At 44.2% G+C, this 21,836-nt stretch overlaps 2 protein-coding genes across 2 annotated transcripts; both read right to left on the reverse strand.

Annotated features, from left to right (window-relative positions):
* Positions 1 to 1,579: 1,579 nt before the first annotated feature.
* On the reverse strand, positions 1,580 to 17,016 carry plcd4a (phospholipase C, delta 4a). Its single transcript, XM_070855479.1, has 16 exons — positions 16,940 to 17,016; positions 15,644 to 15,694; positions 14,857 to 15,015; positions 14,224 to 14,452; positions 13,862 to 13,991; positions 13,470 to 13,701; positions 13,110 to 13,311; positions 11,503 to 11,647; positions 10,403 to 10,555; positions 9,257 to 9,424; positions 4,130 to 4,286; positions 3,807 to 3,923; positions 2,250 to 2,428; positions 2,019 to 2,151; positions 1,777 to 1,926; positions 1,580 to 1,671 (listed from the first exon to the last, which is right to left on the reverse strand). Exons 2-16 carry the CDS (start codon positions 15,666 to 15,668, stop codon positions 1,580 to 1,582), a joined length of 2,271 nt encoding a protein of 756 aa, XP_070711580.1. The 5' UTR covers positions 15,669 to 15,694; positions 16,940 to 17,016.
* A 1,858-nt stretch (positions 17,017 to 18,874) lies between these two features.
* Positions 18,875 to 21,688, reverse strand: cnot9 (CCR4-NOT transcription complex subunit 9). Its single transcript, XM_070855352.1, has 8 exons — positions 21,551 to 21,688; positions 20,848 to 21,027; positions 20,647 to 20,762; positions 20,361 to 20,470; positions 20,135 to 20,244; positions 19,889 to 19,987; positions 19,725 to 19,816; positions 18,875 to 19,261 (listed from the first exon to the last, which is right to left on the reverse strand). The coding sequence occupies exons 1-8, from the start codon at positions 21,566 to 21,568 to the stop codon at positions 19,093 to 19,095; spliced, it is 894 nt and encodes a 297-aa protein (XP_070711453.1). The 5' UTR covers positions 21,569 to 21,688; the 3' UTR covers positions 18,875 to 19,092.
* Positions 21,689 to 21,836: the final 148 nt, after the last annotated feature.

Raw genomic sequence — 21,836 nt, forward strand, 5'->3', positions numbered from 1 at the left:
GTCACTCTTTAGCCTAGCTTTAGGTCCAGTACAAGCACTTGTGCCTCTTAGAGATGAAGGACATGCACAAGAAGCAGCTGTGGTGTGACTGGGAGGCGTCATCATGCCTTCACCCTCAGCCTCCAGCTGCTCGGTGAGCAGCACACATCTGTGCTTCTGATGGGAATTTCCATGTAAACGTTTGTCAGTCAAAGTGAAGACGTGTTGTTGAAATGAAGCACAGCTTCCCTGAATGAATTCGTGCTGTCTTGGTTCAGATGTTTAGAAAGTATCGGAGCTTGAATTTGGTAAATGTACATTTGTATTTTATCTGCACGAGGAATTTAAAACATCTCATGAAATAAAATCTGACTTAAAAAGTTCTATGACAAACTGTGGTAGGACAACACATATCAAATTCAGTTCAATGTCACTTCCTGAGACACGTGAGGACAGAAGAAACAAGTCCAGACCCCTTTGACTGATCTGTGGGAGCAGCATGTATGAATCACCCCTCAGGTACAATAAAGCTTCACTCTGCTTGGACTGTGGTGAACACCAGGAACAACTTGGCAAAGAAATGTTAAAGGTACATTTAGGGTACTTTGTGTGTGTGTGTGTGTTATTTTGCATATTGTAATCCCAACTAAGCTTAAACATTTTGTTTGACATCTGAAGTGAACCCTGTCCATGTTCATAACCTTTTATATTTATGGTGCTTTGTGTGTTTTAATATGTTAATATGTGTTGTGCCGTACAGTTTTTCATCACTGTCTGATATTTCTGTCAGCCAAATGAAATAAAGAAATGAACTAATAAATAGTTAGATGAGGCGATAATGAAAATACGAGTTAGTTGCAGCCCTCGTCAGCAGTCAGGAAACGTCACGACTCCACATTGTTTGAGAAGGATGAATTGATTAAATCTTACTTGCTTGTTTCCTTATGTAACATCTTAGAATCTGAAATAGTAAAACTGGAGCTTCATTTCGTTTTCTTTTTAAACTTGACTTCACCAACATTCAGAACATTCATCATTCATTCAGAATATAGAATACAAATTCAACTGGATCTCTTGGTTGACTTTTCAAAACGAGTCCTTCAGTTGTTGTCTGTACAAACACTGCACCCCCCCCCTTACATTTGATTATTTCTTCTGTCTGTGCAGCTGGAGGAGAATCACATTTCAAGCTTTGCACATTGACCAAAGTGAAAGCTGAGGACTGAGAGTCCATGAAGTGCTGTGTGTTAAAGGAAAATACTGACAGAAAATATACATCCTGATCTAAACATATTGGTGGCACATTCTCCTCTACGACACAATATTTGAGCAGAAACAAATGTTTGTGCTACAGACACAGAACACCAAACATGAGCAGCAAAGTCAGTCACAGGACCAAATGACACACGCTACAGGGAACAAAAGAAAAACATGCATATCTGCTCCTAAGAACCACTAAACATTTGGCGTAGTATGTACTCACATCAAATAAGAGGAATACCAAAAACCATCTTAGGAATGAGGAGTATTTCTAGGAAGAAAGGACTGTACTCTGTGTGCTGAGGGTGTTCTTCATCTACCTCTGGTGTGTTAGGAACGTTTATTCCAGGTCTGCGACCCTGATGTGTACGAATAAGGATGAGGGAGGAATACTGGTTCCATCTTTGGACAGAAGGTGAATATGACGATAACCTGAGAACACAACACAAAGACAGGACATGGTCTCCTGACTGATTTCATCTTCAATAGATGAAAACAGGATGCAGCTGATAAACTAGTCTGCTCTGTCACTCTTACCTTGCTGCATGCAGCTGAGAGGGAGAGTATACTGGCCCACAAAGTCATTTTTAGACGTCTTGTCATAGTCTTCCACCACAAAGTGCACCATGGCCAGCTCCGGAGTGTGGATGATGAAGCGCAGAGTGTCATACCACACCGGGTTGAACCCTGCAGAATACACAGAAGCCACAGTTACCCATTCATTCATTCCTCCTGTATGTATTTGTCAGGGGTGTATGGGCCCACAGCCTCTCCTGCACCATTGTTCTCAATGTATCTGGTCTCCTGCTTGGCCTGGTCCATAGGAACACCATGGATCTCCACTCTGACCAGAGGATCCACGATAGAATCCTCTTTGATGTTGACTTTGGGCAGCTGCTGACCACTGATCACCTTAAATACACAAGTACAGGGTCCTCAATAGAACGATGACTGAAATGGCCACTAGCCTGCAGGGATACATGCTTTCTTACTTTCTTTGGGGTTTGTACCTGTATGGTGAGGACAACAGGTTGGTAGTCGTCCCGCTTTTGGGGCGTCTCAGGGTCAAAACTTTTCTCGTCCTCTCTCATGAAACTGGGCTTTAAGATGTAGCCAGAGCTGCCGTTCTGACTGAACAGCCCGTCATTCAGATCCATTCCCTCCCCAGCAGTCTGGAAATTCAACGCAACTGAATAAAAAGAAAAAGATTCACTTTTTTAAAGATTCACACGAATTTAGAATCACAACACACTGTATTCAGGCACTTGTCATGAAAGCAGCACCCTGAATTTAGATTTTACTTCAACAGCAAAACCTATAAAACACAACTTCTCAGGTGTTTTCTGATTTATATACCAAACAATACCGAAGGGATAAGAGACTCTAAGATCTGCATTACAATCATTTGGCAGATGCTTTTGTTCACACTTGCAAGAAGTGCATTTAAACCATGTTGGAGCTACAACTTGATATCATTCAGTGTTGGCAGTGTGTAAGTTAGAGGCTATGCTATGCTACTGAAGTTAAAGATACTTATGATTAATTGCTAAGCTGAGGAAGTATAGGCGGTACTGTACGGTTGTATAGTTCATATAGCTTCGTGGCCATGTAGCATTGAGTTCTGCTGCCTGACTGATGAGTCATCATCATCTTTAACAGACGAGTTGTGGGATTGTGAGTAAAACTAGAGGGGCACTGCTTTTTTCACACTTGTGGGGATTTTGAAAGGCACTATGTAGACATCATCAGTAAAAGGAATGAAATAAATGTAGTTCCTCATGCAGTAAATGGCGTGTGATACTGGACACAGCCCAACTGAATGAGAAGGGGTCTGACTGGCAACATCTGTCAAATCAGCGCTGCCATCATTCATCACTGCTTTGAATTTGCATAAATGCACCACACCTACCTCCACTGTACATACTGTTGTTATGAGTACTTATATTGTTCTTGTTCTTATTCTTATTGTTGTAGTTTATTTCTTACTTTTTTACTGTACATAGAGAGACAAGTTCACCGGAGTCAAATTCCTTGTTTGCTTGTACAAACTTGGCCAAATAAAGTTGATTCTGATTCTGAGTTTCTGCCAGACATTTTTTTGAACTCATTCATGTTCATCCTCTACTCGAAGGCTCCTCTACTACCTTTGCTGCCACTTTGAGATAAAAACTCGCCAGGTAGCCCCAAAGAGACTGGAAGTGAAGTGACTTCAGGTTCATTTGATGTTATGTTGCTTTAGGCTTTCAGTGGGGTCCACTCTTTAACCATGATATTAAAAGCTGGCCTACTATGTGTCTATGCTTTCAGAAGTGCTAGCTGGTGCTGCAGTGAGGTCTGGTGTCTCTTTGTCTGTCTTATGTTATTCAAACCCTCTCTGGAACAGTCTGGGAGCTGCTGCTGTTTGCTGTAAAAGCCAATATTAAACAACAAATGTGCCTATTTTGTCCCATTATGTCTTGATTTAAGTTGATCTTTATCTGTAGCCCAATGTACCATTACTAATGAAAGCAACACAACAGAACAGCATCAAAGAAAGTAGCTCTAAATGCCTGCTTGAGTTCAATCACCAATTTGGCACCCAGCATTCCACATTTCCTGAGGATTGAAATTGGAGGAGTCAGTTCGGAAGCCACTGGGATAAACCCTGGTCAGATGCCGCGAGTTATGGTGCACAAACTCGGCCCCTGAAAAGGAGATCATATCAGAAGTGGATTTAACATCTATAATAGGGTGTGACTGAAGCCCTTCATACATCATATGCCTATCATCAACACACTGAAATGTAGTCATTTTGACACAAAATATATCAACCTATTGAACCTGATATTTACAGCATCAATCATCAGCCATACATGTCTGAAGCAGAGAGGAATGATAGCAACGGACTTACCAGCCTCTCTCAGGTGTTTGCGGGCCTTGGACTCTGTGAAAGAGGCCACCTCATAGAACTTGGAGTGGATGCGGGAGTGTTTGAAGCTACTGAAGTGGACGCTTTTGCAGTAAACAACACAATCTGACAGCTCCTTGGACAGACGCTGCCTTGACCTCTATAGAAAGAAGACGATAAAGGACATTCATGTAAACGCTCTGTATTTGTACAGCACCTTTCTAGTCACTTCGACTACTCAAAAGCGCTTTTACATCACGTCCTCATTCACCCATTCACACATCATTCATTCGGGAGGAATCTAAGCTGGAGGAGACTGTTCTTTCACACACTGAAAGACAGAGGAACATGTAGTCCTCAACATTTCTAGTGGAGCCCAACAAATGTTTTCCACTGATACTTAACTCACCCCACCGGTAAATTTCAATTCTTACTGAGACGTGCCACAGTAACTTGTGTTTTTATCCTGTTTTTATTCTTGATCCTTGATCGGTTTAACTATACTTTTAGCCAAATATAGGAGTTTAGGTTTACTGGGGTTGGCTGCTTTTGCTTGTTAATTTGGAGAACTTTATCCAAGGCCACAGCTAGGTTAACAACAGGGGTGTTTGTCACAACTGACAACTGTCTACAGTGTAAAATGTTATGGCATAGGCTACCAGTTTAACATGGTATTCGAGAGTCAAAAGTGGTATGCTGTTTTAGATGTGGCACACAACATTGGCACCAGTCTGCTGGAGTTCAGTGTTCAGAGGAGTGAGAATGCCATTTAAACGTTTTAAACTCATTTGCACCATTAACACATTGATGTCTGATACTCAGAGAGGTCGACCTGTGAACTAGCTCTGTGCTCAGGTTAGCTGACTGTTACTTCAGTCACGACCACGTGATAGGGTAAACCCTTGTGATGCAAAGGAATCCTGTCATGGGTGGAAGAACCGGGCACATTGAGACCTTGAGACAACCTCTTTTTGCATTGTGTAAGTGATACTGGACCACAATGCCAAGCAAAAGCAGGAGTGCTGCCAGAGTAGCTTCCATGACTGTACAGATCAGAGGAGTGGCAGGTCCAAACACCATGATGACAGTGAAACCTGCAGAGCACCTCCGAATGAACGCCTGCCTGCTTCCACATGAAAGCTGATCTGGCTGGTCTGCGCAGGCTTCAGAGTGTCTCACCCTCCACCCTCCACACATACACCTTTCCCTGTCTAGCAGACAGCAATACAGCCATCTCTCCAGACACCTAAACCATCAGCAGAGGCACCGCCGAGCTCACATCACTGCCAAACTTGATGCTGGCCTCACCTCTGACGACCGTGTTGACAGGAGTCCCAGTGTGGCATTTCATTCTTCTCAGATGCTTATCAATATACATGACTCTAAGTGTTCAATGATTCCTTTACACACTTAGTTTGCTGCACTGGACACAGATACACATTCAGCATTCAGCATTATCCTCTAAGGCCTAACAGCCTGTAATGTAATATATGGCTGTCACCAAATGACATACATTCCATAATAATTTCCATAAGCCAGGATTCAGACGGCAGACACCCCTGGGTGGAATGCAGGGTGCTGCATTGGTGATGTAAAACACACAGTATTTTCTCATATTGTGCATACTGCATACTGCTCTCTGAAGACTCCATTGCAGCACTGCCTCTGCTCTGCCGCTGTTTCTGAAGGGGAGTCACATTAGCAGAGCATTTAACCGAGCCATTAACGGCCCTCGATAGAAAGCAGTTCCCAATAAAATAACGCTGCACACACACACATTTCACTTTTCCAGTTGTTGTGGGTACAGTTCTGTCATATCTCCATCCAAAATGAAGTAAATCTGCTGGGTCTTCACCTCCTCAGATGGACAGAGCACATGAAGACTGAAGAAGTGTTGGTTTTTGCAGCCAGTTTGCATGCTTTGATTGTACCTCCAACATATCTTTATCAAGAAGCTAGCTTTAGTGATGAAGCAACAATGGCGGAAAACAAGGTGAATTCAAGTTTTCAGTGGGCGGGAGATCACATGATCAACAGATCCCTGCTCTTATTATCACATGCAGGGCGACATCTAAAGAGCGGTTTCACACACATGCACTGAAAGAGGGAGCAGGAGAAAAGGAGGGTCTTTAGACACACAGTGGAAACATATTTATGGTGAAGAGACATTAAAAGTCCATTTTGCATAATATGTCAGCTTTAAAGACTGAGCCACCAAAACACAGCTCTGGAAAGTTATCATGGCGGAAAATGTTTTAACTTGACTAACTCGAGGTAACAGTAGAGATACAGCATTCATCTTATAAAGTCATCCATGTGTGGAATGTGTGCTTGCGTGCATTTGAATGTCTAGTGGGGCATGTTGTTGGTTAACATTGTTCTGAATTGCAGTTAAAAGCTGATCCAGGTTCAGCGTTTATGCTGGACAGCCCTGCGTTGGCAGTGTTAAAACATCTTTGTCAAATCACATTAATTTCGTTTAAAAATGAAGTTTAAGCTAATTAAGGCTCCTGATGCAACTTTTACTTGAAATGATGCATTTTGACATTGTAGAAAAGTTTCTGTCACTCGCCAGTGACTTAAAAACATACAGTATCAATAAATCAGGGACAAATAAAACACAAAGTGATCAGCTATTCCATCAAGCATACCAGCTGCATTATCTGTCATGTGGCCTGATAATGTTGTGCCTGGTTATACATGGCTCGTTCCTGCCACTGAGAGCTCTTTCAATTTCCAGACGAAGGCAGACGAGCAGCATTTGTCCAAAACAAGGCCCCACAAATGATGATAGAGTAGCAAGTGGAGACATTAAGCTGAATAAAAGAGGAGAGCCATCTCTTACTAATACACTTACTAATACATATTTGGAAATGAACTATTTGGAACTTGATGTCCAGGTCTAGCCCTGCTTAGAGATTCTACACTCCACTATTTACCAACAGACTTGATTACTCACTGCAATTAGTGCTTTTCAAAGTATCAAGTATCCCATTTTAGAGGAGACTGTACTACCTTCAGCTTGTCAGGCTTAGCCTAGATTGGCCTGGCATGGTTTGGCATGGCTGGTCTGGTCTGACTTGATAGAATTCATGTGTACGTCTTTAGAGTTCAGTTCCACACGAGAGAAATGTTCTGTGTTTTTAAGTTTGAGAAGGACTTCAGTTTATTACTGTGGTAGAAGACACCAGTGTCAGGTGGTAGCACAGTGCTGAAGTCTCGTCCTCTCTCTGTGCCCTGTCCCGGCCTGTCTCTGTGTCTGTCTCTGCTATCACAGTGTAAACAGATCACCTCATCTAACACCCAGTGTCTGCTCCCTGCCCTTCAATCCGCTCTATTTTTCATGAGGGATGACAGAAGTTTATGCAATCCTTTTCCGCTGGCTAAAAAGGTGACAAGATTTCTGGACGTCTCTGAGTGGCTCACTACAAAAGCTTCAGTCAAACTGGGAGAACAAACACACACCTCTTTTAGCTTAGTGCCAACTGTGCTGTAAAATAAAGTTACATGCATACTGTATGCAGTCACAGCAGATGGATGCATCTCTAAGTGTGCTTAAATAAAAGAAAGAATCACATTAAACCATTTACATCTACACATTTACAGAGAAGGAACATAGATACTGTGAAATGATACAATCATGATTAATTATCATGATCATGAATCATGTGCTCATGCAGCTGCCAGAGTTGAAAACTCATTACACAGGACTCTGTGTATGACATGTGCGGCATACATAAAGTACATATACATGACCGCACAGCAACTCTATAGATATTAAAGAGCCATATTTGCATATTTGATCTATCTGCTGTGGTGTCTCTGCAGGACTGCCACCGCCCTCATCATCACATTTTCATAAAAATGATTGTGTATAGAAGCAAAAGCTGGTAGATTCACAAAACCAGTCACAAACAAGAGACCATCTTGCAAAAATGCTCACAGCACATGTGACACCAAATCGGTGTGTACAGTGCACTGGAACACATCACGTGAGATAAGTGAGTGTAAGTAAACAGGTGGACGGTGTCAAATTTATTCAATGTGCCGAAGCATCGTGGGAAGGACAGGAAAGGGTTAACGCAGCTTCTCCTTAAACACTGTTTCTTACTGACTGGACCGCGACCTACCGGCATGGTCGTCTGTTTGTGGACCGTGGAACACGGGCAGCGTTAGTTGTGGTTGTTAGAACTTCTAATGAAGGTTGAATGTTAGATTGATTTATGGGGCATAAAGTGTGGGGGGGGTGACACCACACCCACCTGTGAACTCACTGAGATCTCAGCTGCACTTCTGCAGCATTCAGGACTGACACACAGCTGAGACACACACACATACAGCGGAGACACACACACACACACACACACAGCTGAGACACACACACATACAGCGGAGACACACACACACACACACACACACACACAGCTGAGACACACACACATACAGCGGAGACACACACACACACACACACACAGCTGAGACATTCACAGCTGAGACACACACACACACACACACACACACAGCTGAGACACACACACCTCTGATCTGTAGCCCTGCCAGAAGCAACCTGCAGGTATTACAAACCAACTCAGTGGCCACAATTCATAGAAACATGGTCACATATGCAGCGACTGTGAAGGGTGTCAGATTGCAGTTACACGCAATTAAAAACGCAGGTGGCCTGAACAGTAACATGCCAATACTTTAAAAATCCCTCCACTGTTGACTTACTGATGATAAAAGACAGACCATTACAGTGCTGCTGTGGACAGCTGTACTGATTAAAACGGGCCCATGAACCGCTCTGCTCTTTATGTGTATTCATTCTCACTGCTCCTCTACTGGAATCATTACATCTCTCTACTAATAAACCATCTACTGCCACTACCAACTGTGATTAACAACATGCATTTAATCAAAAGGAGTTTATTTTGGGTTAGGCAGCTTAGTCTATTAAGTGTTTCATACAGTGAAATCCACTTCCTGATGTTCCTCAGTGCTGCATCATCAGCCTAAAAACGAGTCAGCGCGTGGATCCTGATTCTATATCAGGCTGACTCATCAGACTGTGTATAATAGGCTGCCTGAGGCTGAGGCCAGAAAGGTGTGCCACTGTGCAACCTGACCTACCTTAATCCTGTGACGGACACTCTCGCGGTGGAGGTTATCTTCGTCGATTTCAGCAACTTCGTCTTCGTCGCTGACCTCTCCGGTCAGAGAGTCTTCCGCCATCCCGTTGAAACTTTCTTCCAGACCGCCAATCTTCTTCGCTTTCAGCAGAATCTTCCCCTTAAGATCCTGACAAGACGGTCAAAAAAAGCACAGGGTGTCAGAACAAAGGAACTTTAAACTGTTCATTTACACATATTACAGCACAAGTCACTTAACGTGTCTGTTAATTCAGCACCACACAAATATCCATGTAGACATTTGAGTATAAACAATGAGACGATGAAAGAATCTGTTGAAATCAAGCTGTTAACATGAACACGGTGATGAGATCTGGAACACTACTGTAACCTGTTTCTATATAAAAGAGAGGTCTACTGTAGACAATCTATATTTGTGGCAAAACAGAATTTTAGATACGGTTAATCACTTTGGTGATCTTTTATTAAGTAAGTTGTGCTTGAGGTCAGGAGGATTTCATTTAATTAGTAACCACTACTAATACTCTTGTATCATACGTCGGCTACTATGTTAACATGCTGACAACAGGACAGCAATCGTTAAATATAGCATGCTATGATGTAACTCACAAAATCTGATTTATAAACGAAATGATCAGGTCCAATTCAATTCAGATCAGTTCCAAAGTAACCCTGAGAGCAGCAGTAAATGGGCCTTTGTGTGCAAACAGTTCTGTGGCAGAGAGTGAGGAATCAGTCAATCAATAAATCAATCACTGGCTCACATGGTACATCAGGCAGAATAGATAGATGTCCCATGGGTGTGCAGGGGGCTTGACATTTAAGCACCTTGCAAGGTGCAGGATGGCATTTCATTATGTTGCAGGAACGTCATGTTCAGTCGGAGGGAGCTGCATGTTTCTGCCACAGTCCTGCACCAGCGGGCTCACTGGAATGAATGAGAGGACTGCACTTCTTCTGTGTGACCAGTGCTGTGGTCTGTTTGGACTGAAGCAGGTCTCTATGTGGATTTGTGTCCATTAGGGAGAAGGCTTTCAGTAACGTGTGGAACCTAAGCCTGGTTTTCCTTTAAAGCCAACGAGTGGCCTGAGTGGGGAAGGGTTAGGACACAGACTGCATAGCTCACCTCAGGGGACGGCAACCCAATGGGGGCCTTTCCATCCAGTGTGCTTTTCAACAGCTTGTCACCAAGGATATGGTTGAGGTGTTGGGCCATGACTCTCTGTTGCTCAATGCTGCAGTGGTTCTCGATGGACAGGATGACTGGATATTCCGATACCTGGATGGGGGAGGGAGGAGGGAGGGAGGAGGGAGGGAGTTCGTAATTTAACACTAGAGAGCATTATCATAGGGGAAAGCTAATACGCCTGCTGCCATATACCTGTGGGTTGTGCCTGGCTGGCTGAAAGACCAGCAGATGGATGGACAAGGGGTCATGGGGCCACAATATTCAGTTGCAGACAGATGCTCATACACAGCAGGCTCTGACATGCACGTGAACCTGGCAACTGTTCACTTTGGCATGAGGCTGGCAGCTCCCTGGCTACTTCACCTCACAGGGTCATAGGGATATCATTGCGCAGTTGTACTCCCTCTTATTAATTTGCAATGAGATGCTGACTGATTTGTTGATACAGCTTTACTGGACAATGAAAGTAAAAACAATTGCAATGCCAACATGAGGGGATTACAATTAATCTTTATTTATAGAGCGCCAGTTCATAGCAGTGTTATCTCAAGAGGCTCTCCATAAAGAGCAGGTCTAGACCAAACTCTTTCATTAAGAGAGAGACCCAACGATTCAGGAATTCAACATTAAGGATTCAAGAATAGAGAAGAAAAGCCACATTGGGACCTGCGTGATCAACTTTCCAATCAGTTGTGACCTGTACAACATAAAAAAAGTGTCTTTCCAAAAGCAGCTGACTTCACAGAGAAGTCAAACACTTCATTAACATGAGGGACAGGTACACGAGAGAGCCACTGTACTTAGAAGGAACACCACAAAACAATTCTGTGTATCAAAGCTCGTGGCTCAATGTTTTGCTGCAGCAGGGATTGATTAGAAAAGACTTGAGCAGACCAATCTGAGGCTGGAGTCAGGCGGTGTCCCCTAATGTTCTAGTTTCAAGCTAGTTAATGTGTAGGGTGTTTTTTTAAGTATAAAAGTAATCAAACATAAAGTTTGCAGCGACTTGAGTGAAATGAGCAGACAGATGGTGCTACCTTGAAGGCATAGTTGCCCACGGCACTGACCACATCCTTGAAGAGTATCTTGGAGGTGAAAGTGTGTCCATGATAGACGATGGGCTCTCCGTTGGCACCATCCCAGCAGTCCACTTCCACACACCGGCAGCCACGAGTCAGAGCCCTGAGCAGCAAAGACAAATTCAATTCTTTCCTAAATTTGTTCATTCACTTTTTTTTTATTCAGAGTCAAAAGGGCTTAAAGGGGGACTTAACAAGAATTTGACGTCAGGAATACCACTTTGTTTTATTAATACATTTTAAGTGGTGGCAGATTAATTCAGGGCATCGTGTTAGGGAATCTCATTACCCCTGAGAGGTTGAAGAGCACATTAGGCAAGGGGTTTCCGCTAAGGGAAGCCCTGAAATCTAAAAAATGGCTTGGACATGGATTTGGATCTAATCATCCTCTAAATTACTTTGAATATAACAAGAGGAATGGTTAAGTGATAGTGTTGGTGTCTGAGGGAAACTTTAGCTCTCAGTGTTTTTCTTTTCAGATTAGATAACAGATTAAAAGCCTTTACATACCAGACATGTTCTTTCATGTGATTAATTCACACGTTAATAATATTTTTTGAACCTGTATCCAGTGAAAGCTTTTACATCAGTGGTGGAATTTCACTGTACGAAATGGAACATTTATTTTTTGGGACCAAGGTCAATTTTTGCCTCTGACATATACACATCAGAACAATCACATTCAGGGTTATCATTTCTTTGTTGCTTTACAGCTGTACTAGTGACTGATCCTCTGTCTGTGACAGCAGCTGCTCAGACTCTCCTCTCTGCTTTAGAAATGTAACGGCTTTCCTGTTTTTAAGCATTGTGCACATTCAGATGATTTACTGAGTGCTTTAGGGAAGCACAGGTTTAAATAGCCTTGTTTACGCCTCTCTCTCTGTTCTGTGGAGTGTAGAACCTTAACCTTATTTGTAAAATTGTGTTAGTCAGGGGCGTCATGATTTGCCGTTTATTTGTATTACTGGTGTGTCAAGGCCTTTATGGGGGTTTGTATGCAATAGACATAAAAGATAGGATAGTGTAAGACATGTCGACTCTACAAGTGTGTGTATCATGTCTGCGTGTTTCCCACTAATTGGTACATTAGGCAACTGCCTGTGGTACCTACACCACTAACAAAGTTTTAAAATTAATGTTTGATCGTCTCACCAGCTTCAACAACTATCAGTGGACTTGCTCAAAGAGGCAGAGTGAATTGTGCAGTGCCTCCATGGAGAGCTCAGGCCAGGTGAACTAAACATGTAATTGATCGAGTCAACACCGTTTAGACACCAAAAACCTACAAACTCAAAATGGAATAAGCTCTCATATTAACTTTGTCTTACCATCCAAGTTTATATAACTCTGCTCTGCCACTGTAAAACATGCTAAACCTACCACCAACTAGCCCCACAATTAATCTGCACCACTTATTTCTCAGGGATTTGCTAATGAATTTTGCTGTGCCACAGTTTGCTGCAAGTGGGGAGTCACTTCAGTCATTGGAACATCACACAAACATTTCCATTAGAGCCATGTGAGCAAACCTGTCTACACTTAGACAGTTAACCCAGCATCATTACCTGATGTATCCCTCCACACTGCTCTGTCCTCTGAGCTGGTCCTCCATCAGGTAGGTGTTGTGGGAGGAAGAGATGAAGTAATGGCACAGCGGCTGGCTCATGTCCTGGAAGACTTCCCGCCGCTGTGGGTTGAAGATGGCGCCCTCAGCTGAGCCGAGGTACATCAAGAAGCCATCAAATGTCATGGCATTCAGCAGCTTGGCTGGAAAGTAAGTGGGATAGTGTCAGAGCCTTCTTCCAAAGTGCTGAAATCCAACCTTTAAGGGTACCATTGTCCAGTACAGAGGGATTCCATTTTCCTATGGTCTCATAGAATCAGACAAACACCCAAATACAGTGTATTCTTCACTGTCCATGTACCTGTGTCAGAGGGCTCATACTGCTCAATGAGCCGCTTGGCACGCTGCTGAATGCCATCCGTCTCTAGCTGCTCCTCCTTCAGGAAGTCCTCCAAGTCAGTCTGGGTTAACTTCTGACCATCACCCGAGTACTCCTGGAAAACCCTCAACACATCCTCCCGCTGGGTCAACATCTTGTAGAAGAGGACAAACTCATCATCCTCCAATGTACCCGACTGGGACTTATCAGCCATCTGATAGAGGAGAAAGGGAGCACGCTGTTACTCAACAGATAGATGCATCAAAACCCAAGAGGTCTCACAGCAGCCTCAGGCTGGGCACAGGAAAATGGCCGTGGAAACCAAACACTCTAGGTTGAATGCTTAAATCACAAGAATGACCATCATTTCTCACTGTGAAGAGACGATGAGCGTGGTGCTCATTCATGTCCACATTCATCATCTTCAGTAAATCTCGCACTTCCTTGAAGTTCATCCTGCCATCATTGTTCTTGTCTGCTTTCTTGAACCAGTCACCAATCCATCTGGGAACACCACTTAAGGAAAATATCTCATTCAGTAGTGGATGAAAGACTCGACTGAGTTTTGAAATTGACACTCATTGAGAACTGAGTTATAGTAAAGGACTGTATATTTACTCATTTCTCAAACTGGCACATTTCAGAGAAAAACGATCAGCTTTGCTGCAAAGCTGCTGACACTCTAATAACCACTCTCATTGATGGCATCTTACTGAAAACAGTGAGCCAAAGATACTGGTCAAGTTTCTCTCGCTCCCCCATGTTCTCCAGGTTCTCAATCAGCTTCCTCATGCCTCTGATCCAGGACTGTGCTTCCTCGGCTGACTCTGCCACCAGGTCCAGGTTGCCCCTGCGACCGCGGAAGACCAGTGTGAAGCATCGCTCAGCTGGGAATTCATCAGCGATGCTGAGCAGCACCTCAGACTGGTGGCCTTCTCGTATCGCCTCCACATCACTCACTGAAACTGGGCACAAAGACCAACACAGGATGAAAAACTGAGCAACATGCATCATATATTGCAAAAACCAACCAGTGATGATCAGTGATTAATCAAACAGCTAAAAGGACAAACGGTGAGCTGCTGTATAATCCCTGGGTGGTAACCATCATAAGATAAACAACACATTTCAGTTACATCTTCTAAAGAGGGCCGTGATTATCAGCTTCTATGAAAAGAAAAATGGTCAGAATGCAAAAAATTCTGGTGAGAAACTTGTAACATAAAGAAGATAACTGAATCTTTGCCCCCTCTGTTTTCTCTAGAGTAACTGATGATGCGGAAAACAGTTGTATGCTTCGTACCAGTTGAGTGACGTCAGTGAATATACTATGACAGGTATTACAGTTCTGTCAGTCATGTGCTCTTACAGGTAGAGTGGGTGTTCCCAGCCTTCTTGGACTTGTACCAGATGGTCATGCAATCGTCCTGAAGTTTGAAGTAGCGCTGTTTCTTCCAAGTACGGGACTTGATCTTCCTCATTATTGTCCCCACCAACATAGACTGGAGGTTGTCATCCCCCTGGATGCCTGAAAAGAGAAGTCTACAGGTTTTATTGACAAAATATACTCTGATTAGATCATACCTTTGCTCTTTGGTTTTAATTCTAATGAGAACATCCCATTTGTAATGTTTTACAAGTTAGGCTGCACATTGTCTGCCAATTAGAACATGACAAGTCATTATTAACAATGGAAAACTGGGTTTTTAATGTTGTCATGTTAAGGAAAAACCTAAATTTGAATTTCATGAAATGATAATATCACACTCTTGCAGCCCAAAACATCTATAATGAAATTTTAATGGAATGTGTGTAATATGAAAATAAGATGTCTTCTCTACTCTCGGGCTCTTAGATTAGTAAGATACTACAATTAGTAAAATTCAGTGATGCTGTGAATCATATTTTGCCTGGCTTTGTTGAAAATCCTCTGACACGAATGTGGAACATGTCTGTGTTTAGAGGAGGCCAACAGTGACGAGACTGCAACAAACAGGACGGAATCAGACAGACATCGCTCTGACACTAACACAGACAAACCAGGCAGCTATTGGAGCGAGTCAGTGGACTAGTGGAGATGTCATATGTGATGTCCTCTCTTCAGTATCTAGAGAAGTGAACCATAATCCCACGTCAGGAGGCAAAACCAGACTTACGGAGGCCACTCCCTGTGGAAGCCATGCGTTGTTGTCTCACACTGCTGCCATCTAAGAAAAGAGCAGAACAGGGCGCTTCACTAAGCTTTCACTCGAGGATTTTAGTCATTCGTGTGACTTTACAGCTCCAAGCCAAGACATGCAGACATGATGGTGATCAGCAGAACAAATGATTAGTTATTTGTATAAGAATCTCACAACCTTCTTGTCTTTTGCTGCCATAACTAAAAAGTCTTAAAGTCTAGGGGTCTTCATGCTGTTCTGTTCAGCGGTGAGGGGCAGGAACTAGGAGCTCTGTAAAATGGTTTTGGGCTGCTTGTGCAGAATGACTCCTTTAACAAGAGGAGCTGTCTCTCTGGGCGGCGCTGCATTAAATATCTGCTCCACAGACACTAGCAGCCTGATTATTCAGCCTCCATCCCTGAGCTGTTTACGGCGTCACCAGGCCGCTCACTAAGCTCATCCGTATGCTCTTTTGCTGCTCTGTTATGTTTTCGCTGCATTCTGTGCTGTGCTGCACTTTTTGTTCTGTCTCTGTGTCGAGTCCACTAAGCCAACTAATCCCTCAAAATCCCTGTCATGGTCTCTGCATTCCTTTCTCTCATGAGCTGAGCTAACTTGGTCCTGGTGCTTAAAACACTTGTCAGTTATTTCAAGTTCACTTTTATAAACAGAATTTTAATTTACAACAATAGCATTTTAGCAAAACAGCCTTTTCTCAGCATGCAGCAGTGCTGTTATGATTGGATGAGCCTCTAGTGGGTCACTAACTTAACTTAAGTCATTTACTCCAGTGACAGAATGAAGAAATAAAGCAACAGAATGAATACACTGCAGTAAATACACTAGAATAAAACACACCAAATACCTGAAATAGATTAAGCAGTGTAGAGTACAGAAGTATAAAGTAGTGAATAGTTTCAAATTGATTAAACAACAGAAAAAGAACACAAAGGACACATAAAACTGATCAGAAAGTCGGGGGGGCTTTGAATTGAAATAGTCAATGAGGGTTAAATGGACATCAGTCCAGCTGCTGTGTCACATGTGGTACAGCTACACAGACATTTATCCGCCGTGAACAGAAACCCAGGCAGCAACGCTGACAGTGTGTTGTGTAGTAATGTGTCTGTGTGCCCTCAGCAGAATAATCATGTTGTCTCAGCAGGTGATGATGTGCTCAATATTCCCATGATTCCTTCTTTCGCTGCTGTCAAACATCAGGTATATGGAGGTTCCTGTTCTGCCCTTAAAAAGTCAAGTAAAATAAGCCAAAAGAAGAGGAGGCAGTCTGACCTGTTGCAGGATCATCGCTGAGTCCCAGGGGTGCTGCTGCAGCGGCAGAGCTCACAGCTCATGTGGTCCAGGAGCTGCTGCTGCTCCTCTGCATGCCACACTAGTCTGCAGCCAGAGTCAACTCACTGTGACGCTCATATGACCTCCCTCCTCCCTCCTCCCCCCTCCCTCCTCCCTCCTCCCTCCTCCATCCCCTACCCCCTCTTTAGCTTGATCACCTGTTTGGCCCTATTTAGCGTGTCTTAAACTCGTCTGAGAGTCGTAGCTTCATTACGCGTCTTGGATAAGGAGAGTAGTGCAGGTTAAACCATGTGAACACACCGATGTTGGGAGTGGGTGCATGTCAGAGTGCATGTTTGGATCGAATGTCTCAGTTTGATCACGCTAACTGTGTGATTCAAGTCAACAAAGTACCTGTAGGATGATATCGTAGTGAGACACAGAACTCACAAGTGTAAATCTGATCTAAATAATAAATACATTATTATATTGCTGGCAAATTCCCTGTGATTTCCCATATTTGCTGAAAACAATACCTTATTGTGTGCTTTTCCAACTCAGTGCGACCTTCTAACTGAATGACTAAATGTGTTACAGGCTTATATAAGAAAACTCACTAACAGCATCTAATTCCAGGACCCAGTATGGCTGTCATGTTGGTCACATTACATGTGAGTCTGACAGCCTGTTAGCTGTTGTACAAGATGCTCGCTGGCAGAGGATTCCAATCAGTCTGGTTCCCTAGAGTTGGCCCTAGACCACCTCCATCCCATCATGCCAGGTGGAGGACCAGCAGAGCTCCACCACAGAGGGCCGTGTGTTTTCTGTCCCATCTAACGTTACTAAGCCCTGCTCATCAAACTTTGATCAGGCCAGTTTAGCTGTGGGCCACGAGGACAGCACAGCAGGGAGAGAGTCAGCACCGAATGAGCAAACTGCTTTTAGCTCCGAGCTTCCAGACATCGTTTATGCACCTGAGAGCCCACACACACAAGTTTGGATGTTTGGAATATTAATATTCACTCTGTGGGCTTCATCTGTGTTCCCTGCTCAGGTTCTGAGTCATTAATAATCCACAGCCTCAGCTCAGCTTCCCAGCTCAGATTACAGCGACTGGGCCAAGACTAAAATGGAGGGGCTCCCTCACAATGACCTCCTCTAAGGCAAGAAAAGACTACAGTGCCCAGCAGGCCTGAAGTCAGAATTAGGTTTAGTGCCAAGTAGGTTTACACATAAAAGGAATTTGTCTAGAAAAGAGTTTAAAATCCTTCTCCTCACCTACAAGGTTCTTAATGTTCAGGCTCCATCATATCTTTAAGAACTCATCGTACCGTACTACCCCACTAGAGCACTGTGCTCCCAGAACACAGGCCTACTGGTGGTTCCTAAAGTCCTCTAAAGTAGTGATGGAGCCAGAGCTTTCAGCTATCAGGCTCCTCTCCTGTGGAACCTCCTTCCAGTTTGGGTTCGGGGGGGCAGACACCCTCTCTACATTTAAGAGTAGACTAAAAATCTTCCTTAGTGATAAAGCCTATAGTTTAGGACTGGCTCAGGCCTTGGACCAGCCCCTAGTTATGCTGCTATAGGCTCAGACTGCCGGGGGACTCCCATGATGCACTGGGCTCCTCTCTCCTCCTCTTCCTCTCCATCCTGATGCTTCATGTCTCGTTCATGTCTGTTACTCCCGTTAAAGGGGACTTCTTCCTGCCACTGTGTCCTAATATAATATCTGATGCTGCTCATGTGGCGATTCTTGAATCCTTAATGTTGAAATCCTGAATCATTGGGTCTCTCTCTAATTAAAGAGTTTGGTCTGTGCTGAGGATCTCACGTCTCCAGGTGATAAACGGCGTCACTTTATTAGCTCATATGTAGTTATGACAGCGTGTCTGGCAGTGTCACTGCAGCACAATGAATATGCTGAAGCCGTTATTTGTTGAGCAACAATTTATTGTGTAAATTAGCTGCAGAACACATGGCGAGGCAACAAATGTGAATGTCTTTGAGCCGTGGATCCACGGGAGGTTTGCACATCTGAAATCATCAGGCAGCAGCCTTTCATAAAAACAGCGCCATCTGTGTCCATGGCTGAGGGCTCGTCTGTTAGGCAGTTCTTTGCTGGTGATCCTCAGGGTCGGTGTGGAGTGGGGGAGTCACTGTGGGGGGAGAGGGATGCCCCGGGGGTCGGTGACCTGACTCTCCTGCAAGTTCTTCACCAGCTGGGCCAGCCAGCGCTTGGTGGTGGTGTCATCCTTCAGGACCTGGGCGAAGGTGGTGTCTTTGAGCTGGTCGGGGAGGCACTGCCGCAGAGCTTCTCTGGCTCTGCACAACAGCAAACACACACGGCTCATATATGGACGCACTGCTGAACCAGACACCCCCCCCCCCACACACACACGTCGGCACCAACATGTTTTATGTGACCATCAGCAGGACCAGCAGGCCAGGATGAGCCAGCCTGTCCTCCCTGATCTCAGGGTGCTGTGGGCCCCACTGTACCTCAGTGAACATGACTCACTAAGAGCTGGATACTGGACTGATAGTACACACGAGATAGATGTTCCATATCTATCAGGTGTCCTGTATGATCGTCTGTGTTAGACACATATCTGCAGCTCTCTTTTCTATATGTTCTCATTTTGTTGTCTGCTTATGTCCTGCTTTCTGTGTCTGTGGTCAATTCTCTTTAAAAAGAAAAACAGACCACATTGTAAATTGCCCCCCCCCACAAGAGGTGCAACAAAGCTAACAAGCAAGTGAGGGAGCTGCCAGTCAAGCAGAGTACCTGGAGTTGTCAGACAGGCGCAAGTAACAGCGCACCACATGCTTCAGGAGGCGGGCTGACGGCTCTTTGGACAGCTGGAGGACCATTTTGCCCTGAGACAGAGGCAGAGACTGTAAAGCTGTTCAGAAATGTACATTACATTTAAATGATGACGAGCAACTCACAAGGATCATGGCAACGTGGGAGAAACGCTCATATGTCTGACAGATGTATGCCAGCCCCGTGTCATCCAGCAGAATCTTCTGCAGTATGAAGGTCGCAACCTAAAGTGTTGAAAGCTGGTCGTTACTGACTTGGCTTTTCATCACTTCATACAGTAATAACATGCGACAGGAAGAGGAACAGGCGGTATGCTGTGTGTGTGGATGTCACAGGGCCACCAGCCATCACTGTGTTGGTGAGATCAGTACCGTTTTAGAGAGCTCGCTGCCAGACTCCATGATGCGAAGGCACAGGGGAATGATCTCTGTGGTCAGAAGGAAGTTGATCACTTCCTGCTCATCTGTTTTCACCAAAGCACCTGGACATGGTCGACACAAGAGACTAAACTATTTCAAGCTACGAAAAGGACAGACCTATTGAATTTCATTTCTACAAACTGAGGGAAGAATGGAATTCTGGAATAAACAGTGTTACCTATGACTCCTAAGCTGGTGAGGCGGAGGTACTCAAACGGCCGTGTTTTGCTCACTGTATGTAGGAACGGGTAGAGGAACAGTGGGATGTGTGCAGCCAGGAAGGCTGACCTGTGAATGACAAAAGTTATCAGGTCATATTTGTTTTAGGTGAGTGGCAGACTTCAGTGCTGCATACGTTTGGACCATTTTCAGGTTCTACCCTGAGACATGATCCTAAAGCCACACTGTCATATTTACCACGTACTGTAGTCTGTGCTGCACAGAAAGACGTGCAGTCCACTTACCTTGTCTCTGGATGGGAGGCCACACACTGGAGGAGTGCAAGGGCATTGCATACTCTGTTGGACTGGTGAGCTGTCAGTGTGGGGGGGTTGATTGATGGGTAGATGTTGACAATTTCCTAGCAATGACATGGAGATGAAAACGCAGGTAAGTAAATTCTTGTGCTTCTTTTGTGACACCTGTGGAAAATGGCCTGATCTTACCTGCAGCAGGGCGGCTATGGTGCCACACGAGTGCCACAACATGGGAGCCAGGTCAGGCACGGACTCCCTCTTCTTGCTGAGCTCCAGCAAGGCATTCTCCCTGGTCTCCGGACTGGACAGCTCATTGATCCACTGGTAGATCTTCTCTCTGTCAACCTGTGCCAGGGCTGTGGTTACAGCCTGAAAGCAATGTAGAAAAGGTAGCACCAGTGCAGCATGTTTGAAACCTGGCTCAGATCAGCTGGGGACAGCCATGGACAGCCATAGACAGCCTCAGACTGATGAGGTGGGGGGGGCAGTGCAAACCCAATGTGATGATTGTGGATGAATGACAGATGTAAAGCGTGTTAGATGCATGCCGGATTAACGAGCGGCCAGGAAGGCATTGCTGGTCATCTTAATTTGAACACCGTCAATGGAAACCAGTGAGGATGTGACACATTGACAGATTTACAAACTGCAATCTGACTACATTTTTCTGAGGCAGCTAACGTTATAGCCACATTTCAGGAAGTCACCTTAATATTACCACAGTATAGTTGGTGACTGCTAATTACCTCATCTGTACACACCACGGTGATTTTATAGTGTAACGTCTCCTCAGCTTTGGAGCTAAAAGAGCATCTTAAGCTAGCATAGCCGGGCTAACCTGTGGACATGTAGGCTAGCTCCTGAAAGTTAGCTAAAGAGTCGGGCTACTTACTGCTCCTGTAGCCAGCATTCTGCTTCAGTCCACACAAGCCTTTTAAAGACCCGAACCACACATGAAATGTCTTACAGAGAGCTGTAGCACAGGCTTTAGCCTACATGGGCTGCCATGTTCTGCTAGCCACCGCTACCACAACACTTCCGGTGGACTCTTTTCAAATTAAAAGCATAATTACTATACATCAATCAATCAAAATCAATCAATCAATCAATCAATCTTTATTTATATAGCGCTTAATTCCTAATTCAGAGACCCAAAGATTCAGGAATTCAACATTAAA

Source organism: Pempheris klunzingeri, chromosome 24 (assembly GCF_042242105.1).
Source record: "Pempheris klunzingeri isolate RE-2024b chromosome 24, fPemKlu1.hap1, whole genome shotgun sequence".
NCBI lineage: Eukaryota > Metazoa > Chordata > Actinopteri > Acropomatiformes > Pempheridae > Pempheris > Pempheris klunzingeri.